General features: G+C 39.9%; 1 protein-coding gene and 1 long non-coding RNA gene across 3 annotated transcripts; one reads left to right on the top strand and one right to left on the bottom strand.

Annotated features, from left to right (window-relative positions):
* Positions 1-126: 126 nt before the first annotated feature.
* Positions 127-9,045, bottom strand: LOC149773022 (phospholipase A2-like). 2 transcript variants are annotated; one of them, XM_089946942.1, is made up of 5 exons: positions 8,609-9,043; positions 5,163-5,323; positions 3,900-4,058; positions 2,799-2,973; positions 127-423 (listed from the first exon to the last, which is right to left on the bottom strand). In XM_089946942.1, exons 1-5 carry the CDS (start codon positions 8,779-8,781, stop codon positions 333-335), a joined length of 759 nt encoding a protein of 252 aa, XP_089803068.1. In that variant the 5' UTR covers positions 8,782-9,043; the 3' UTR covers positions 127-332. The 2 variants fall into 2 exon arrangements, with proteins under 2 accessions (XP_089803068.1, XP_089803069.1); XM_089946943.1 differs by lacking the exon at positions 127-423 and having other exon boundaries at positions 2,828-2,970; positions 3,899-4,058; positions 8,609-9,045.
* On the top strand, positions 2,996-8,758 carry LOC149773023 (uncharacterized). Its single transcript, XR_016417502.1, has 3 exons — positions 2,996-3,665; positions 4,746-4,820; positions 8,621-8,758. It is a non-coding gene; the product is annotated as an uncharacterized LOC149773023 (long non-coding RNA).
* Positions 9,046-21,334: the final 12,289 nt, after the last annotated feature.

Here is a 21,334-nt window from a genome sequence, read left to right as displayed (position 1 = left end):
TTTGACATTCTCCCTCTAAAGGCAGAGTCATTCAGTATAAATAATTGTAAAGACAATCGTGTACTAATCATATGTGGGGATCCAAGACTACTGACCTATAGAGAAAATGCTGTAATCTAAATAATCCTCTGTTTGAAAGATTTATTAAGATAATTTAATTTACGACAGAGATAAATATGAATACAGATATGTATTGCAGACTAAAAATCTAGTCTTTTGTTGTCAACACAAGTTTAAAGACATGTCGATTGTGATTAATTTGATCCATGGTAAGTTAAAAAAACACTTTTGCCAGCTTCTCTGTCACAGTTGTGGTTGCACATATAGCCGCATCACGAAGGATAACGAAGGTAGCTGTCTTCAAATTTCCAGACTTTCGTTTTGGTAGTATCTGGCTTGTATTCTGCACACTTTCTCCACCATCTAAAAGAGTAGAGAACCTTATTATCTGTTTGCCTATAAGTACGTCTTGGAAAACAAATTATTAGAATCCAAACTAGTTTAGATTTCCATACAAATGCTGTTGCATCATCAACTATTTCCCAAATATGAAGGGTACGTCTGAAGAGTATAGTTATTTACATGCCGTGCATACTTTTGTACTTGCTGTTAGTTTCTCTAAATATTCCTTATGGTCTAATTACTCAGACGCCATCCGAAGATTAAAACTTCAAAATGAAACTGCATAGTTGAAATTCACATCGAATAACTCTGAAAGTTATAATCAACCGTTTTCACGTTTAAAGATTATAGAATCTAGATTATGAAGCGATTTCGTAATATATTATCGATCAAAGCACATGCATACAGTTGAAAGACAACTACAACAAAATATAATTAAGATTTAAAATTGGGCCTATGCCAACGGTTTCAAATTTTCAAAGTTAAATACGGTATGCATGCATTTCTCCCAATTATGAAGACACCATGACGAATCTAAACTCACGCTGGACAGAACACCTATACCAGTTGTTGAGGAAAGAAAATTTCTAGAATTTATCTTCGACCAAAAATCGGACCTTCATTCCACACATAAAGAACTTGAAAGCTAAATATTTGAAATCTCTAGATTTACTTAAAGTAGTAGCGCACACTGACTGGGGTGCTGATAGAAAAGTCATCCTGAATTTATACAGAATGTTTATTTTGCTCGAAACTGGACAATGGTTACGTTTTTTATGGTTTAGCCAGAAAGTCATATTTAAAGATGCTTGACCCAATTCATCATAAAAGACGAAGACTCGCTCTGGGAGCATTTAAGACTTTCCCATGTGAAAGCCTTCTCAATGAAGCGATCGAACCACCTTTATCACATCTAGAAAAATGCTTTCCGTACAGTAATCTCTCAAATTAAAATCAAACCCTCTGAACCCTGCTTTCTCGGCTATTTTTCAAACCAAATACAAAACCTTATGCGAAAATAAATCAAACGCCATACCTTACTTTGACATTAGAATATTATCCAGCCTTGACATTATAATATATGAATTTTCGAAAACATTTCGAAATTCAGAAAACATCTATCTCCGAAACGCCTCCCTGGCTACTTAAGCATTAAAAAGTACTGTATACGCTACACGATCGAAAACTCTAATAGAAACCCTTCCATCTTCCACAACTCTTATCATGAACTCCTCACCGAATGTAAAACTACAAATGAATTTATACTGATGGATAAAACAATGGGTAAAAGGCTGATGCAGTCTTTGTTGGTCGAAAACACACAACAAAAGTTCGCTTACTACTGGGTACATCGATATTTTCAGCCGAAATCAAAGCAATAGACCTTGTTCTGCAATATATCGAAACCAAACGTATTTTAAACACCATCATCTTCTCCGACTCAATATCAGAACTTTAGTCACTACACAATAGAAAACTGGAAAATCCATTATTAACCAATATCCTCTTCAAAAATACTGAACTGAGTACCTCCCACAATATAGTATACTGTTGGTTACCCAGCCATAGTGGTATTAAAGGTAATGAAAAAGCAGATCGTATTGCTAAAATAGCCCTATCCATAGAACCATCTGATTTTAAAATACCGTATACTGATTTTAAACCTAGTATCAAAGAGTGTTTATGTCAGAAGTGACAGGCATCGTGGAATGATGCAGTGAATAATAAACTTTACGCCATCAAGCCAACCCTATGAGAATGGACTCCTCCCTACAAAACCTTCTGTTTGGAGGAGGTAGTCATTGCAAGAATTCGAACTGGTGATACATATATAACCCACTCCCACATACTAATAGGCGAAGACCCACCAGAGTGCGTTTCTTGCAATGAACCATTCACTGTTAAGAACTTTATGATAGAGTGTTTCGATCTGCAACGTACGTGCGATCAGTATTACAATGTGCATGACATGAAGGAAGTTTTTGATACAGTGAATGTGACTTTTATTATAGAATTTCTGAAAGAAGTAAACATAAATTCTAAACTATAACTTTTATGCCATCACCTTGAGGAGTTTTATGTACTGTATATATCGTCCCTTATTTTCAATACTGTTTCATCTGTCTTGATTAACATACACCATTTACATCCCCGAAATCGGGAAGCTTTATTTATTACTGTTACCATCTTGTCGTTTTACCTTCAACAATTTGGCTTTATATCGCTGGTCAATACGAAACCTTTTACCACTTTTAAATGATCCTACATATAACCTTTTGTATGGCGTTGGATAGCCTAACAGTGTTGGTGCACGGTAAAAGTAGTTTGAAGAAAGAAGATAAAACGAAAATAGGAAACGACCTAGGTTGAGAAAGTAGCTATCGGATAGATCTTACCCTTGTTTTATGCAGATACGCGGGTAGTCCTGTTGCAGACAGTTTGGACTGATGACGTTGAAGAAGAGTTTCCCCATAGTGTTTGCCGTCGATTTATCTTTTTCGGCGGTCGTAGGCGACTTTGCTGCCGCCACCAAACAATCCCGAAACTTTTCATCGCAATCACAGCCGACTACAAGAATGACAATAAGTTTGCTTTAATATTGTATCGTTGATTTCAGCGCGAGTGGTCAGACATTTGTAAGTGGTAATCAATTTTTGTATGCAGGCTCAAACTATTAAAATTACATATGAAATCTATGACAAGTTACATTGAATCTTTAAGACTTCAAACAAGGTACTGGTTTGAAGCTCACACAATTATGATAGTATGATAGTGATGGATATATCTGGAATTCGTCTTTATTTTTCGTAAAGTTTGATATCGAGCTTGTTTGACGAGAAGCGAATAGTTTATCATGAAGGGTCAAAACGAAGCTTGTACAGACTAAAATACAATCTGTTTAACCCTTTTGCATGCAAGGAGAACAAGTGCAGCAGTAAGAAGGAGTATATTATTATTTGTGTACGTAGTAAATATAGAACCTCATTTATCATAAAATGCCTTTATTAACATTACATATTCCTTCCTTTTATTTTTTATCTTGGATGTCCATAGACTTGAGATACAAGTGAAAACCGTGGAAAACGTAGAACTTGCAAAATAGATAGACCAAATGTGAAACGAAGAGAAGGAGTTGTACTTTAATTGTTTAATTTTATTTACAGATATTCATTGAAATGTATGGATAATGCAATAATATGCGTTGCAATCTGAACATCAAGATCCAATTTAATAAGACGACATAACAAGTAAGAGAAGGAGAGGTAACATTTATGCAGTCCCTCATTTGACTTAGAATGATTTCATATGAAATCCACACACCACACATACATGATTGCTTCTTTGCTTGATTCCGTTGTAAATTTGTATGTAGGCCAGGCAGCTATAAGTACACAGAAAATATTATCCGTGGTAAGCTAAGGAATAGAAAATAAAGGCATTCGTATAATTATGTTCGCAGTTGTAATTTAATGCTGCAGAGTCTCTGATAACTTACATCGTATAGAGGGCGTAGTTGAAGAGATTGTATTTAGCCTCAAATGCACTTATGAAGATGTCACATTTGTCATGAGCTCTACAGCACCGATCCGTCTGTATGTATTCTCCAACATCACTGTCATTTTTCGCCCGGTTTCCAATGCCACACCATTTAGTCCCTGCAACATATTTAATATTGAACGACACATTATTTCTTTCAGATAATGAAGACACTTAAAACAAAATTAGAGACATTTTGATTACGTCGTTTGACTGTTATAATGACACACTCAGCAATCTACTCAGAAAGGGGTGGGTAAGGCAAATAAATTATAGTTTATGATGTACATACTACTGTTTACTTAAACGTTTTTCTCAGTAGATTTTGTACATTCAAAATCTTTTACAGGCCTCACTTTATCAGATGTATCTGATTTCCAAATCAGAGCAGGCCAGTAACTACCCAGGATTTCTGTGCTGTTTTCCAAGCGTCAAGTATAATCTAATTCGTACTGCTAGGAGGATATCAGCTGACATATTCATAAGAGCTATGCACAATTTAACTACAAAGTGAGTCATGCTGGTTTCTCTGGCAAGCGCATACTTGCGAAGTGCGTGCTTTGTCGAATCATTCCTGTAAAGAATAAACTGCATGTTTAGACTGGAATATGTTTACAACTAATTTGATTTATAATCTTAGAATATTTTCTGCGTGTATCATCAGTCTTTTCCCATTATGGATATATAAGCAACACATAAACACAACATGTAAGTTGTCAGTGCTTTGTAATGCATTATCGTATGACTCAATTTATTCTACTTATTGTAGATAGTATATTTCATTATATGGGGCTTTCAACTTTCAGGTGTGCTGGTAGCCAAAACAGATAAAATGCTGAGGATCGCGGACCGCATGAACATGAACTCTTCCTTATCACCACGTAAGCAAATTAATTAAAATGCATATTCTCAATAAGAATGCTAATATGGCCATGGGCCACACAATGTGAAGGACTAGGCCATATGTGGCCGTCAGGTTGGACATGCCTGGTATATATTGACCAGATATCTAACAAATATTTAGCGCTCTTACGCCCCGCGACGAACGTGCTTGGGAGATGGAATGTTACCCTTATCGGTATGTTTGTCTGCTAAAGTTTTGTCAGTTTCTTAGTCATTGTGGTGAGGCATCTATGTGATCAAAAATATTGGTTGTGTTTCGACTTTTGGGACTTATTCTAGCAAGCTAGGCCTAACCAGATGGTCGTAATGCACAGGGTTACCTGGAAAAATCACAAACTGTCTTTTCCCTTCAAGTGCCTTAATTATATCAGGTCCATAATGATTGAACTCTATACAGTTTCTCATCAGATCTGCCATTAACTCTTCCGATGCAGTCACAAGAAAGCTTCCAGCTTCTGCCATGTTCGTATCGTACTCAACACTTCCGATCGAATAAAACATTATATGAATATATATATATATATATATATATATATATATATATATATATATATATATATATATATATATATATATATATATATATATATATGGAATTTATAAACTTAATCATTTCTTTCTTAGGAACTTACTAATGGTTTTTCATGAAATATATAACTGTCAGGGTAAATTTTAGTTAAGCGAAAACTAATAGATAATTGGTATTTTGGTATTTAAAATACACTATATTTACCGTTGCACAGTTTTAGTGAGTATTAGATGTTGCTGTCATGCATACGTCTCTTTTGCTACAGTGTAGTTACTCAACACTCATTTATCCAACATTTGTTATACTAACACAGTAGTGTTGAATGAAAGAACATAAAAAATCTTGCTAAACTAGCCTATCTCTATTACCGAATATTTTTAAAATACCATGCACTGAATTTAAACATGGCATTCAGAAACCTTTGTTAGTAAATGGCAGATATCATAGAAGGATCCTCTCAACAACAAGGTACGTGTGATCAAACCAACCTTAGGCTAATGACCTCCATTATAAATTTTCGTAGTCATTGCAAGAATTGGAATTGGTCTCATATATATATATATATATATATATATATATATATATATATATATATATATATATATATATATATATATATATATTCCACTACACGTTAAAGGGCAAAAACCCAAAAACCCACCTGAATGCGTTTCTTGCAATGAATCATTCACCGGGAAAAACTTTGATGTTTTGTTTCAATCTCCAACCTTCACGAGTTCGTTATGAAGAACTTGTTACAGCAAAGGGATCTTGCAATTTAAATTTCTTTAAGGCAGTTAACACTTATTCTAAAATGTAGCTTCCGTCCAGCCCTATTTCCTGTGAATATTTTTAGTCAATTAATTATTATCGAATTACCCTTTATACACTCTATTTACATCTCCCTGGATCAGGAACCTATTTATTGACAGTGACACGTGTAATATATAATGAAAACCTATCGAAATTACAAACATTCAATAATAAATACTAAAATTATGTCGTTACAAATACATATCTACATTCTCAAGCACACTCATTAATGCGTATATACACATGCACCTTATATATGTAGATGCATATACCCACACACATGCTTACATAGACCCACATACGTATATGCACATAGTACATAATCACTGCGATATTGTGATAGGCACACACTCGCACATAAACATCCATACTTACATTCATGCATGCATGGTTTTTTATACGAAGAAAGAATACAACACGTTAATGTATGACCTGTAAAATACCACAGAATATGTTTATGGAATCAAATACTTGAGCTCCAATACAAGCTCCTTCGTGTCATCGATATACAAACAGTATTCAACATGCTTTACTAAATATATCATAAGCACATTATACTTGAATCATAATATTGTAATGCATGTATTGAACAACGAAAAGGCGAATATAACTCTAGGCAGTATTCGTCATGTTATTACATTTGATTAGTGATCTCTGAATACAATTCCCTAGATTTATAACGTCCGTTAGTTTTAGTAGAATGTAATAATTTGAAAAATTTCGACATAATCTGACCTCAACGAAAATCAGAGTTTATATACTTCTGCGAAAATCATAGTTCATATACTTCTTTCTTATCTGCAAAAAAGATAGCCATTCTAAAATAAAGTGAGAATCATCTTCCATCACGTTGCAATAAGCACAAATTCTTTGATTTAATGATGTACTGTGTAGTCTCTTACATCTCCTTGATTCAACAAGTAAAGCATGAGCACACATTCTTATTTGTAAAGGTATTTTCTAATCACTGTTACTATATCTACACACTCCTGTATAACCAAACTTTTGTGGCAAAATCCAAAATAATCTGGCACTTGATGATTCAGCGATTCTAGATTGCCAATGTGGAAATCTGGTCAGATAACCCTTTTTTGTTTAACTAATGATCAGAAAACCTTTATGACACAAACAGCTTCATCCAGGCCCAAACTATTTCATATATCCCGGACTAACGGTACCCCTTTTTTTCTTTCCACGATATATATATATATATGCAATAACCTGACAATGAACAGTGCGAAACAAGTATCAAGCTAGCCTGAGCGCTTTCGACTCTTTAATGAGTCTTTTTCAAAGGCAAGTACAAAACATAGACAAGACAAACAAATAAAACAGAAAAACGGTTATGTTTGCGAAATTACGTGGCTGTTTCTGCAGGAATTCAACCTTTTTACTTTATTATGTTTCAGCTAGTTTATTTCAGCTTGTTGCTGATACTGGAAAATATTTTGTATTGACCTGGAAATTCATGAGCGATAACGACATGTCTTTTTAATGCTGTTGCGCTGTAAAGAACATAGAATAGAGACATGTTCATGTAAAGGACACGAACTAGAATTGTTGACATTCTGATTGATGTTTATGAAACTTCAAATTACAGTTCAAGTAATGATTGTCTTATAAATATTCATTACCCGAAAAAAGAATGTAAATTTGTAAACCAAATTTACCAGAATTAGTAGGTACGTTGAAGATCGACTGATTGGCGATTTACTCCGCCATATTTATTTTAAGTGAAGTATAAGGTCACGATGTTCCATGCAGCTTAATTTGTAAACGGACAGAACAAAGAATCTGGGGAAAAATGAAAATAGAGCACTTTTAACATTTGTATGCATATGATTTAATACTTTAAGCCTCGTAAAGTTTGTAATGAAATTCGTTTACAGTAATGTAGTTAGTATGTGACGATTCGTAATCAACGGGGAATGTAAATACTGTATTAAAAGGAATATTAGATAGTAACAGATATTTAGGGTGATTGACAACGCACAAGTTGGTTAAAGATACACAAAAGATATAAATTACATACGAACTATATTTTCGAATCAATTTTACTTTCTTCAAGAAACTAAAAACGTTTACTGTATCAAAAAGTTCTTTTATCTGCTGAACACTGCAGTAACGGTCTCGTGTAAGTTGGAGATCGAAGCAAACTGGGGTAAAATGGTACGTTGCCAGTAGTGCACTTGGGTGGATCTTCATCCTGTTATATGCACGAGTAGATTATATAAATATTACCGATGGTTCTGTTGGAAGGAGGACGTTCGCCTAAGAGGGTTATGCAACATGGAGCTTATAAACTTTATATAGATTGCATATTACTTCTTTGTTATAGTAAAAATCACATTTTAAGAATAATGCATTATATGGGTATAAATTCTTGCGAATCCAACTCTCTTATTGTTACTGTTTTTGCCTTACCCCTTGTTGTAGACGCTGCATGCAACCGTTGCGCCAACAGAAGGATCACGTGAAATCACCAGGAGCTGTGATCCTGAGCTGAAATACAACATATCCGACCGGGCAATGGATAGTGCTGCATTTTCGATGGAAATTAAGGCAAACAGAAGACCTGCTACTGAAGCAATAGACATCTTGAAATAAATGCTTTCAGAACGATTTTCCACTGCCTGATGGGTTAGTTATCCTCACTGAATAGTCAAGATGTTTTAGACTGATTCAGTGTCATATTTAACTTCGCGGTCGTTATTTTAGCAATAAGTAAGTTAAGTAACTTACATAATACTTGCTTAAACAAACAAACAAAGCAAACAGGATAGTTACCATGATTTACTGCACAAGCGTTTTAAAATTTACAACTGAATTCGAGTTGCCATAAACCAAATAATATATATATGAAGCACTTTCTCTAGTAAATTGTTTCTAGCAAAAACCGACATGCGATCGTTCCTACACTGCTCAGCACATGAAGTTATTATCTTATGCTCCTTTATACACGCCATTTACATCACCTAAAAATAGATAACCTTATTTTGTTTCACCATATCATCGTCTTGTTTTTGTACTTATATCGCTTGTTGTTATTAAACCTTTTTGATATATACCTTTTTCTCACACCATCTATAATTGATCGATCAATATATCGATTGATTGATTGTATTTTCCCTGCGCATCAGCACTGGTAGGCTATTTAGAGCCATACAAAAGGTTGTATGTAGGATTATTTAAAAGTGACAAGAGGCTTTTAATCGACCAGCGATAATAAAATCAAACAGTTCAAAAGCAAACCTCGGACCCGCAGGGGGAATTAAAAGCGGAAGTAATAATAATGTCAGTCGCACTGAATGTACTATTCTCAGGAAATTGTTTTCAAATGATTGTCTCATCACAAAAAAAGAATCTATGTTACTGAGCTGAACCAAACGTGCCGTTAATAAGATATCATCCAAATTTGAGGTCATTTCCTTTTGCTGTCGGGGTGGAGAATAGTCAGTATTATATCTACATATCGCTCCATCTTTATTATTCTACGTTCTGATTTCCAAATTACAAATTATTTAGATCTCTGTCAGAACACAGGCAGCAGTAGTATGATGGGACGGTCTAGGGACTAGGGGAGTTCCATGTTAAAAAGGTAATATCCACTCTGGGGACTACGTAAATTTAACATGGGAAGCAATATCCACTCTGGGGACTATATAAATTTAACATGGAAAAAAAAGGTATCCACTCTGGGGACAAGGGAATTTAACATGAGAGAAAGGAAATATCCATTCTAGGGGCAAAGGCAATTGAACATGGGATTTTTTTTTAAAGAAAATAAAAAAATAAAAAATAAAAATAAAAATAAAAATAAATGGGGTAGGCAATGGAAAGTCAATGTCTTTCGAGAAATGTGGGTGGCCCTGAAAAGGGCCTTTGGATTTATGTTAATATGCCCTTAACATAAAGGGCATCTGCGGCATCTTCTTGTCCTCAAGCTGCGTCTTAGTGTAGGGCCATAAATCAGAGTCCTCTTGAGGCAACCTTGTCTTTCCACGTACACTCTTCGTATCCACAGACTGGTGTCTGACTTGTGGACAACGGTCCACTTGGATTGGACATACATGAGCATGTCCGTCCTAAACATCATTGAAGACACAAGGGTGGATGATTCGACTGTGGTCTACATCTTGAGGCGACGAGAACAGGTGAATCAATGCAGTGAACTGCGCTTATTTATAGGTAGAGGAAGGATTGAAACGGATTGAGTTCATTGACCAATCCAAACACGCGTTACAAAATTCAGTCAGTCCGCATCCAATCCGAAGAGAACAGTCTGTGACGTCACTTGGTCTATATAGATTCGCTAGCGCCTGTGTGCAGTCAATCTATGCGACAGTGATTCAACATGACGGAAACTCAGAAAACGATTCATTGGGGTGCACCAGCAGTGGAGACCACCCAAGGGAACCCGGACTTAATTTCAGAAGTTAAATTGGGATTTTGTGGATTTTCTTACCTCGCAAGAATTTGTTCCGGAACCTTCGTCACCTTCTTCATTACCGCAATTGGAGAATTTTAGACAGAGACAGAAAGAAGAATTGGAGAAATTTATACAAAGACAAAAGGAAGCGGAACAAGCTTTTCTCCTACAGCAAAAGCAGCAAGAAGAAGAGGTAAGAAAAAACAACAACAAGAAGAAGTAGCAGCAAAGAAACAAGAGGGTGAAAATCAAACGGTCACGGTACTGTTGGACATTTTAGCGGAGTTAAGAAGTCTGAAACAAATGTATCAGACTTCTTTATTACGACCGAAAAGAATACGACCTTCCCGAGCTAAACACGTTAACCCTGTGACTATGCCTACCGTACCACCCTTAGTGATTTCAACCCAATCATCATCAACAGTACGCAGTCCAGAAGTAGGCCTTGGCCGTGGCAAAGGCTTAAGGCAGTTAAAGTTGATTGCTTAAACTCACCCCTACACCAAAAAGGCCCTTTTCAGGGCCACCCACGTCTCTCGAAAAGAGATAGCCTTTCAATTTGCCAATAACTCAAAAATCAACAAAAAAGTACCATTTTACCCCTATAGTACGTGTATATGAGTGCGTGAGTGTAGCTTCTTATTTAAAATCAAAACTCAAAGACACTTACCTCATATAATTAATGTATTCTTTTATCAATAGTTACAATCCCATTCACAATTCACAACAGAGCACTTTAAAAAGTTCATACGCTTCTTCTGTCTCATTGTTTAGTCTCTCTGTTTTTTAAATTTCTTCACCGTCACAGTCTTTTCCTCTTCTTCCTCCTCACTTTCTTCCCTTCTTCTTTTCTTCTCCTGTTTCTTTTTCTTCACCTGGCTGCTTTCTTCCTCTGAAGAATCCCTCTCTTCTTCTGAAGAATCCCTCTTTTCTTCTGACTCCTCTTGTTTCTTTTTTGGGCAATCTGGAGACCAATGTCCTTTTTCTTTACAATAATAACAGGTATCTTGACTTTTGTCTTTTCTAGCCCCTGTTTTTCTTTTTTGACGGTCTGGACACTATGAAGACCAATGCCATTTCTTCTGACAGATATAGCAAGTATCTTGACTTTTATCTCGAAAGGAAGGAGAGTAGTCCGTCGGCTGGTCTGAAGAGAATTTTCTAATGACCCCTCGCAAAGCTCTGATGAAACGTTCGATTTGGCTAGTCTCTTCCATCGTTGTGCTCGGTTAGAGAGTGAAATGAATAGTGAAAGGACAAAGACACACACCCTTTTATATACGCTGGTCTGCCATGACTATAAATTAGCCCATGGTGTTTAAACTTGAGTCATTTGACGTTTTTCACTCAAGATGAAACGATCCAATTCTTTCGAGAAGAAAGAAGAAGAAAGTAAGAGGCAGAAACGTGATCTATCGCTTCGTACCAGGGCTGAAGTCTTGGCACAAATTCATGCCAGTGATTTTGAAGAGGACATGAGTGAACCAGAATCCGAACCCTCTAAATAAAGTTCACCACCCTTAGTCAACCCTGAAAAGTACTATTCCATTCGAGAGACGGAAAAGCGCTCCTCTTAGAAAATTTAGAACTACGGCTTACAAATACTCAGTGAAGTTTAAAGATTTCAAGGCTGAAGTTCCGTTAGAAAAAGCAGAAGGGTTTATTACTGGGGTGTGGGATTCTTTGCTCACTGCACTCAAGCGACAATGTCAACCCAAAGAAGACGATCGCTTGAGACTTTCCATACAACACGACGGTTTGAAATCCCTTGTTTGGATCGAGTGTAGCAGACCCGCAGAATTGACTGCTTCCAAAGTCATGGACAAGATTCAACACGTGCAACAATCTAATGACAAGTTCGACATCACCGATGGAAAAGCCACACTGGACATGACCCACGTCTCTCCTCCTCAAGGGACCGGACAACGCAATAAGGTGTTATTGGTGAACGACCTTCGCATCACCAAAACGAGCCTCGTCCGAATTCACAGCCCTCAAGACCAGATGTGTTTAGCCAGGGCTATCGTAGTGGGACGAACCTATGCCAACAAGAACGACACGGTAGAATGGAAAAGAGCCTGGGAGAACATTCGAAAATCGGACCGAGCCAAACAACGAAGTGAAGCAGAACTCCTGTTACAACAAGCTGGCCTTTCCAAAGACACACCCTGCGGTATTCCTGAAATGCGAACATTGCAAGATGTCCTAGCTCCATTCTACACCTTGAAAGTACACCCTCAAGAAGTGCGCGGGCCTCTGTTGTTTCGAGGCCAAGACTTTAAGGATGGAAAATACATTCACCTTTATCATCACGATGACCATTTCGATACCATTACCACCATCACTGGATTCCTGGGATACAAATATTACTGTGAGAAATGTCACTATGGCTATAATAATCGAGAACAACACAAACATTGCGCATTGAAATGCTCAGGATGTTTGGCCTCTCCACCCTGTCTGAACAAAGGACAAGAAAGAGTACATTGTCCTGCTTGTCTGCGCACGTTTGTCAGCCCTGCCTGTTACCAACAACATCTGAAGACACAAGGTTCACAGCAGAAATGTGCTTGTCAACTGCTGAGATTGTGCCCTACGTGTGGACACGGCCTAGGTACCAATAATGCAAAGACACACGTATGTTCAGGAAAGAAAAAATGTCACATTTGTCACCACATCGTGGACTTGGAACACGAATGCTACGTGCAAAAATATCAACGCCCACCAGAGAAAGAGGACGGTCACAAGAAGAAAGGCAATTTCATCTTTTTTGATTTCGAATGCATGTAAGAGACCGGCATTCACATTCCTAATTTTTGCGTGGCTCATCGAGCGTGCAAGAAGTGCATTCAAGAACCTATCTTCAGTCATTGCCCTCACTGCAGCAAGATTCCCGGAGGGCGTGAAAAAATCTTTCAAGGACCGAACACGTTAGCCGATTTTGCCCAATGGGTCTTAGACCCCATCGACAAGACGTGGAGCCAAGAGGACATCGAACGTTACGGAGATTGTCATCGTCATGCCACGGTGATGGCTCACAATTTCTCCGGATACGATGGACAGTTTCTTTTGAGGTACTATACGGAACATGGCACCGAACGTCCTAAAGTCACTTTGAACGGAGCAAGTGGGACAAGTGCAGTTTAAAGATTCGATGAGTTACTTGGCCATGCCTTTGAGTCGAATGCCTAAAACGTTTGGAATGACAGAAATGGCTAAAGGGTACTTTCCACACTTTTTCAATACGGAAGCCAATCAACACGCCGTTCTACCCCAATTACCTGAGGCTCACTATTACGACCCCGACAACATGCGTACCGAACAAAGAGAAGCTTTCTACGCTTGGTACCAGGCTCATGCCTCCGACCCCTTCGACTTTCAGGACGAAATGTTAAAGTATTGTCGTTCCGACGTGGACATTTTACGGCGTTGCTGTGGAAAATTTCGAGAACTGTTCATGGAACACGGAGGGGTCGATCCTTTGAAAGAAGCTTGCACCATTGCCAAAGCGGGTTCCTTAGTGTATCGACAACGATTCATGCCTGAAAACACCGTGGCTGTCATCAGTCCTCAAACGACCCACTATGTCAAACGACAATACTCGGTCAAAGCCCTACGCTGGTTACATTACTTGTGCGACAAGGAAGACAAATGGATTCAGCATGCCCGCAACGGAGGGGGCGAAAAGACCATCGGAACGCATACGGTCGATGGCTGGGACTTAGAAAACCCCAAGATCGTGTACGAGTTTAACGGTTGCTTATTTCACGGATGTCCCGTCTGTTACCCTGACCGTGGCACTAAAAATCAGTTTTTACAACGAACCATGGAAGACCTGTACCAGGACACTTGTCAGCGACGCCTAAAGTTAGGACAGCAAGGATACCAAGTGGTGGAAATGTGGGAACACGAGTACGATCACCGTATGAAAACCGATCCCGAGCTTAAACGTGTCGTGGAAAGTTACAAGCTGATGGACCCCCTGAACCCGAGGGATAGTTTGTACGGAGGAAGGACCAATGCCACCTGTTTGCTGTACCAAGCCGACGAAAAGAAAGGAGAAGAAATCAAATACTTGGACGTGTGTTCGCTGTATCCCTACGTGTGCAAATATTGTCGCTTTCCTGTAGGGCACCCACAATTGTTAACGGAACACATCGACCTGAAATACATTCGACAATACGAAGGCTTGATCAAGTGTAAAGTTTTGCCTCCCACGAACCTATACCGTCCCGTCTTACCTCACCATTGCCAAGGCAAACTGATGTTTCCTTTGTGCCGTACTTGTGCCGAAACGTGCAACCAAGACCAACCTTGTCAGCACACCCAGGAAGAACGGGCCTTGACGGGAACTTGGGTCAGCGTAGAATTGTTCAAAGCTCTGGACATGGGATACCAACTGTTAGAAGTGTACGAAATTTGCCACTTTCCCAAGACACAACAATACAACAAGGGTGACCCCACGCAGAAAGGCATTTTCGACGACTACGTGGATGCCTTTTTGAAACTGAAGCAAGAAGCCAGTGGCTATCCGTCCTGGTGTCACACTCCCGAAGACCAAATACAATTCAAAGAGAAATACTATGAACAAGAAGGCATCTCTTTAGACCACATCGAGAAAAACGAAGGCAGGCGACCGTTTGCCAAAGTGATGTTAAATTGCTTGTGGGGTAAAATGGCACAACGACCGTGTTTACCCAAGGCGGAATATTTGACAGAACCTTCCCGCTACTTCCAGATGATTCACGACAAAACCAAATACATGGAACACGCGGACGTCGTTCGAGAGAAATTGGTATTTGTCAATTACGAAGAAGATCTGGACTTTGTACAAGACGACCCCTTTGGAAATGTCATCATTGCGGCTTACGTGACAGCCCATGCTCGCTTAAAATTGTACGAAGCTTTAGAACTGTTAGGGGAACGGGTCCTGTACTTTGACACGGACAGTTGCATTTACATCCATCACCCGAGTGAACAGCACCCTGACATCGAAGGAGACCGTTTAGGAGCCTGGACAGACGAGCATCCCGACGACAAGATTCTAAGTTTTGTCAGTGGTGGTCCCAAAAATTACGGTTACGAATACCGGGACAAACAAGGAGAAGTGCACACGACGTGCAAAGTGAAAGGATTGACTCTGAATTATCGTACCAGTCGAGTGGTCAACTTTGGGGTATTGAAAGAAGCCTTGCAGTCGGGAGAGGATGAACACTTTAAAGTGTCCACCTATCAACCGAACAAGATTGTACGTTTACCCACTCACCACATCGTCAGTCGAACCTTGGAAAAAGTCTATCAAATCGTGAACCAGAAGCGAGTGCGACTTCCCAATCATTTCACCTTACCGTATGGACACGTCGGTATTGGTCTGTATATAAAAAGGAACCCTAGGCAAGATCGATAGTTCATTGTGACTACCAAGACCAAGCGAACAAGATGAATACTTTCAGAGAAACACAAAACAAGTTTAGACAGGCACAATTCAAGTGTGGGGCTTCGGAAGTGGAATGCGATTGTGAGCCTTGCGATGGGTACGATGCTGTACGTTGTGACCTTAGCGATGCCGTAAAGCATCATGGGAACTTTGTTCTCACTACACCTATCATGGAAAGGGATGCTGTGCGTGTCAAACCTGAGGGATGCGAAAGCGATGCCGCTCGTCCTCTTGGACATTTTACTGGGTTTCGTTTTAAAGGGGAATGTTCACCTTCACGTCTACCCTCCTACGGATGTCATCCAGCTCTGAGCAAACTCCTGTCCATGTCACCCAACCCTCATCGAAACGAACCTGTGAAAGACGAATATTCGTTTCCTGTGCGTTTGTCGGAATACTGCGACTTTGAAAATCGTCTTCAATCGTTCAAAGGAAAATGGCCTAAGTATCTGGGAGGACCGACCCCCGAAGAATTATCCAGAGCCGGATTGTTCTACTTGGGCGAAGGAGATAAAGTCAAGTGTTTCAGTTGCGGTGTATCACTTCACCACTGGGAACCGCAAGATTCGGCCTACGAAGAACATGCTCGATGGTCACCGAATTATCATTACTTACCTTTTGTGGGACCGAGACATTGAAGTAACTTACCATGTCGTTGACGAAGAAGAAACCAGTTTGGCTAGGAGTCAAATGTTGGACATCACCGAGACCAGTATTTAAACTTCATTCAAAAACGATATTGAATCATTACCTAAAGAACTGCAAGAGAAGATTTACAAAGAAGTTTGGCAGGGACTTGCCAGAGTGAAATCTCAATGGGTGACTGTAGAACTTTTGTGCCGAGAAATTCACAAGAGGAAAGTGAAAAAGTCAACCAGTGTGTTAGATTTCTTTGGGTCAAATGTGCATTCGTCCTATTGTATTACTCTAGACCGTTTACATCAAAAGAGTTCAGTGAGATTCTTGGACGTTACCCTGAATGGCAGTGGTCAGAAATTACTCACTATGTGGATTACTTTTGCTCTAGGAGAAGATTGTGAATTGTACGGACTGACCTATTCATGGATACTTTACAAGAGAACATTCGTGCTTTGCCTGTGGAGTTGAGAGAAAGCATTTACCGAGAACTGATCAAAATACAAGTGAAACGCAAACGCAAAGTTATTCATCCGTTTTTAAATTATGCTCTGTTCCAAAGTATAAGACGACTGATTATGAGTGGATATTACATCAGGCACAAAGGTAAACGAGGCTATTGGCCACCACCCAAGGATTTCAAAAACAGTGTATATACTTATGGATACTTTACAAGAGAACATTTTGGGCTTGCCTGTGGAGTTGACAGAAAGGATTTACCGAGAACTGGTGAAAATACAAGTGAAACGTAAAGAACAGTTGCATCCGTTACGTCACCAGATCTTTAACCACTGGTACCTGAATGGTATAAAAGAACTGATTCGTCAGAAATTGTTTCAGTGGTCAGACCTTGTTAGTGAGTTAGTGAATGAACGAAATGTTCATCATTTTGGTTACTTCGAGATTAACCTAGAGCAACGCATTGAGGAAGACGAGTTACAGGATTACCAAGATATGTTACGTGGAATCTGCTTAGTAGAAGAGAAAACTTCTAATCGAAGTTTGAACTGTAGGTTACAGTATTCTAGATTTCCTACTGGAGAACGAAGATGTCTGGATAGAATGTACGTGTATTGCTTCCGAAAAAAAGAGAGCATAAAAACAGGAATCCATGCCACGGCTTATGTCACAAGTGATTGAACAGATTCCGTGGAAGGAACTCAATGACCATATTCAAACCGATTATCATTACCATCGATTATTACAAGAACTGTATCCATTCAATTTGAGTCGACAAGTGGTGTGTGTCTTAGTGACTTTGTTTCTAGGATTTCGTTTACGAGCCGATTCCTTGTGGACTCTTTACGATCAGTACTTACCACACCCCCATGGCCTTAAATGGTCACGAAAGACTCCTTTTGCTCAAAGCCTTGCGGTTTCATCTGGATGCTTCTCGACCTCTACGGGAAAAAAAGATTCGTCAACTTTTAGCTACCCAAGACGTGTATGACGATGTGTGTGTAGCTTGTGACTTACACCCCCATTGGACAGATGTCCGTGCCTGGAAAGAATGGGATTTTGAGGCTTGGACCCAAGAAGTGGCCCTGTATGCACGAGAGTTGTTCAAGGAAAAAAGTTACTTTTCAACCTGTGTTAGTGACGATGCCAGAAGAACCCGTCACCCAGGACAGGACTGTCGTGGACAGGCCTGAAAGACACTTTCGGGAGGACACTTGTGTGACCTTACCCCCTATAGGACTGGTCAGAACTTTACCCAAAACATGTTGTACAGACACTTGTTTTTATTCCACGTTAATGGTTATCATGTGCCTTTTATCCTTGTACTTAAGCCTTTGGCTTTTATGTATTTTTGTCTTTCGTATTCATGTTTAAAACATTCAATAAACGTGTTCTGAAAAAAAGTATATAAACTCTTGTCTTGTTTGTTTTCGTGTCACAAGTGACATTCCTGACACTATGCCTACCTCTGCTGTCTCTTCTCCCTCTTCCTCCACTGTCAAAGTCATCGACGAACACTTAGATCGTGCCAGTTGGGAGGCTTTGTATCTTCGCCATCCCTTTAACATGCTCATTGCTGGACCTAGCGGTTCAGGCAAAACCGAATTCGTCAAACGTTTGATCGAACATAAACATCATTTGATCGATCGACCACCTCAGCGGATCGTGTGGTGTTACAAAGAGTGGCAATCGGCGTACAGCCTCTTGCGAGAAAGTCAAGGCGATTCCATCGTGTTTGTGGAAGGCATTCCTAAAGAAGACGACGGTATCGTCTCTGACTCCGGTCAAACCCATTTGGTCATTTTCGACGACATGTTAGGAGAAGACGAAGAAGAAATTAAACTGTGGTTCACGCGCAAAGGGCATCACCGTAATGCCAGTGTCGTTTACATCACCCAAAATTTGTTTCAACAAAGTAAAGCCCATCGCACCATCAGCCTCAATGCACATTACGTGGTCTTGTTTAAAAGCCCTCGAGATAAATCGCAAGTACAAGTCTTAGCCAAACAGTTAGGAACGCCTTGGCTGACTCAGGCGTACGACGATGCCACTCAAACTCCACACGCATATTTACTCGTCGATTTGAAACCTACGACCCCCGAGGATTTGCGATTTCGTACCCACTTGTTTCACCACTGGTGCCAAGACGGAGGGCCTGTCCTGTACACGTCTCCGTCCTCGACTTAATTTCACTCCACAAAAAAATCTATGAAAACCTCAGACCCTTTTTCGTCTGTCTCACACAAAGTCAACATGACGTCCCTCCACTCGCATCTTCGTGCCTTGTATGGCATCAGTCGAGAAAAAAATCCACAAATACGAGCTCGTGTCTTAGAAGCTTGTCTCAAAGAAGTCTTACGATGGTTCACGGTGACGGCACGTCAATTACTCCAATGAATCATTCAGATTCCTCATCAAACCAAACGCTTTTTTGATCGAAACAAAGTCGCCTTGACCCAACTGGCCGATCCCCGCATTGACACTCAAACCAAAACACAAATCATTTTGAAACCTGGAGGGAGCGGTACTCTAGGAGGGGTCATCATTCGCTCTCTCTTTAGATGGGATCCTAATGCCCCCAAACTTCTCCCCAAGAAAAAAGTCAAACGAAGCTCCAAGAAGAAGAAAAAGACCAGGTCCCCAAGGAGAATTTCTCCACTAGCGGGACCCTCCTCTTACCACACACCACCCCGGAAAAAGAAAAAAAGCCCCCAGAAAAAGAAACAGAGAAAAAGTCCCCAGAAAAAGAAAAGTCCACAGAAGAAAACTAGTCGCAAGAGAGGCACTTCTTCGGCCAGGACGCAACCTTACACTCACAAACCACGACCTGCTATGGCGGTGACTGCGTCTCCGGCAGCCTCACGTTCATCCACTTCACCGTTGATGACACCAAGAACTGAAGAGTACTTGGAGACGTTGATCACACCAAGAACTTCTCCGTTGATGACCCCAAGAAGAACTTCCCCGTTGGCTGGACCCTCCAATTTAGTGGCAGTGGCTGCTGCTCACAAAGTACCTTCTCCCAAAATCAAAGTCCAAGAAAGTTCGGGAATGTTACAAAGTTTACTGGATTTGTCCAAGCAAGAACTGGCTCGATTTAGTCCGTTGCGTACCCCTGCACGACGTGTCATACCTGTCCTCAAACTGATACGACGTAAAGACAATCAGTGGCGACGCGTTCCAGTATAAAAAAGGTCTGTGACCAAGTCGGGGTATCAGTGTTTTTGGTGCTGAAGACTCAAAGATGTCACTCTCCAGAAAACATCCCTCTTCTAAACAGCCCCAAGGAAAGAAAAGGAAAGGACTGCCTCCTCGTTTAGTCAAACATGGGGACATGTCATCTGTCCTGTCCAAAGCTTCTCCACCCCTACGAAAAAAACTCATTCAATCAGCCTCCAAAGAGGTCATCGATACCGTGTGCGAATGTTGTTTGAACGTCTTGAAAGGCATGATCCCTTTGTCCAAACACCAGAAACAATGCTTAGGCAAACATCGTCACGTTCTTCGCCAAATGGTTCAAAAGAAAATTCCCATTCGTCAAAAGAAGAAGATGTTGGTCCAACGTGGAGGCATTTTACCCCTCTTGTTAGGCTCCTTACTGAAAGGAGTCTTGGGAACCATGTTGGGAGGACTGGTGGGAGCAAGATAAAAAGGCCCTCGGAAGTCCCAAGATCTCAGAATCGACCCCTGACAACCCCATGGAAGGACGAAAACTAGCTTTAGTGCCTTACAAACGATGGATGGAATACAATCGTTGGCAAGAACAACGCACCCCGCATTTCCCTCCCAATCCCAATTTGAGCGAGATGTCCCAGTTACAACACGAATTGCAGTCCTTGATGGATCGCCAAGATTTGTCCGAAACAGAAAAATCGCAAAAGTACGGTCAACTCTTGCAACGACTACAACTCTTTCACCAGAAAGCTTTAGACGAAACAGCTCTACCCACTCTGAAAGATTTTAAGACCTTGATGAAAAGTCCATCACCATCATCACTACCACCACCACTACTACCATCCCCATGGGTCACCAGAGATGTTACCCCACGAAGACCTGAGGAAGAAGAGATGCGAGAAGTGTTTCAAATACCGTCAGCAGCTCCAATTTCGAGTAAGATTGCAGCATCCTTGTTGACCCCGTCCCCCACACCCCAACGAGAAGAAATTAAAGCTTGGGTTAAAAAGATGAT

Source organism: Sinohyriopsis cumingii, unplaced genomic scaffold (genome assembly GCF_028554795.1).
Source record: "Sinohyriopsis cumingii isolate HCF-2022 unplaced genomic scaffold, ASM2855479v2 utg000913l, whole genome shotgun sequence".
Taxonomy (NCBI): domain Eukaryota; kingdom Metazoa; phylum Mollusca; class Bivalvia; order Unionida; family Unionidae; genus Sinohyriopsis; species Sinohyriopsis cumingii.
The sequence above is the reverse complement of the archived record's forward strand: the minus strand, read 5'-3'. Positions and strand labels throughout refer to the sequence as shown.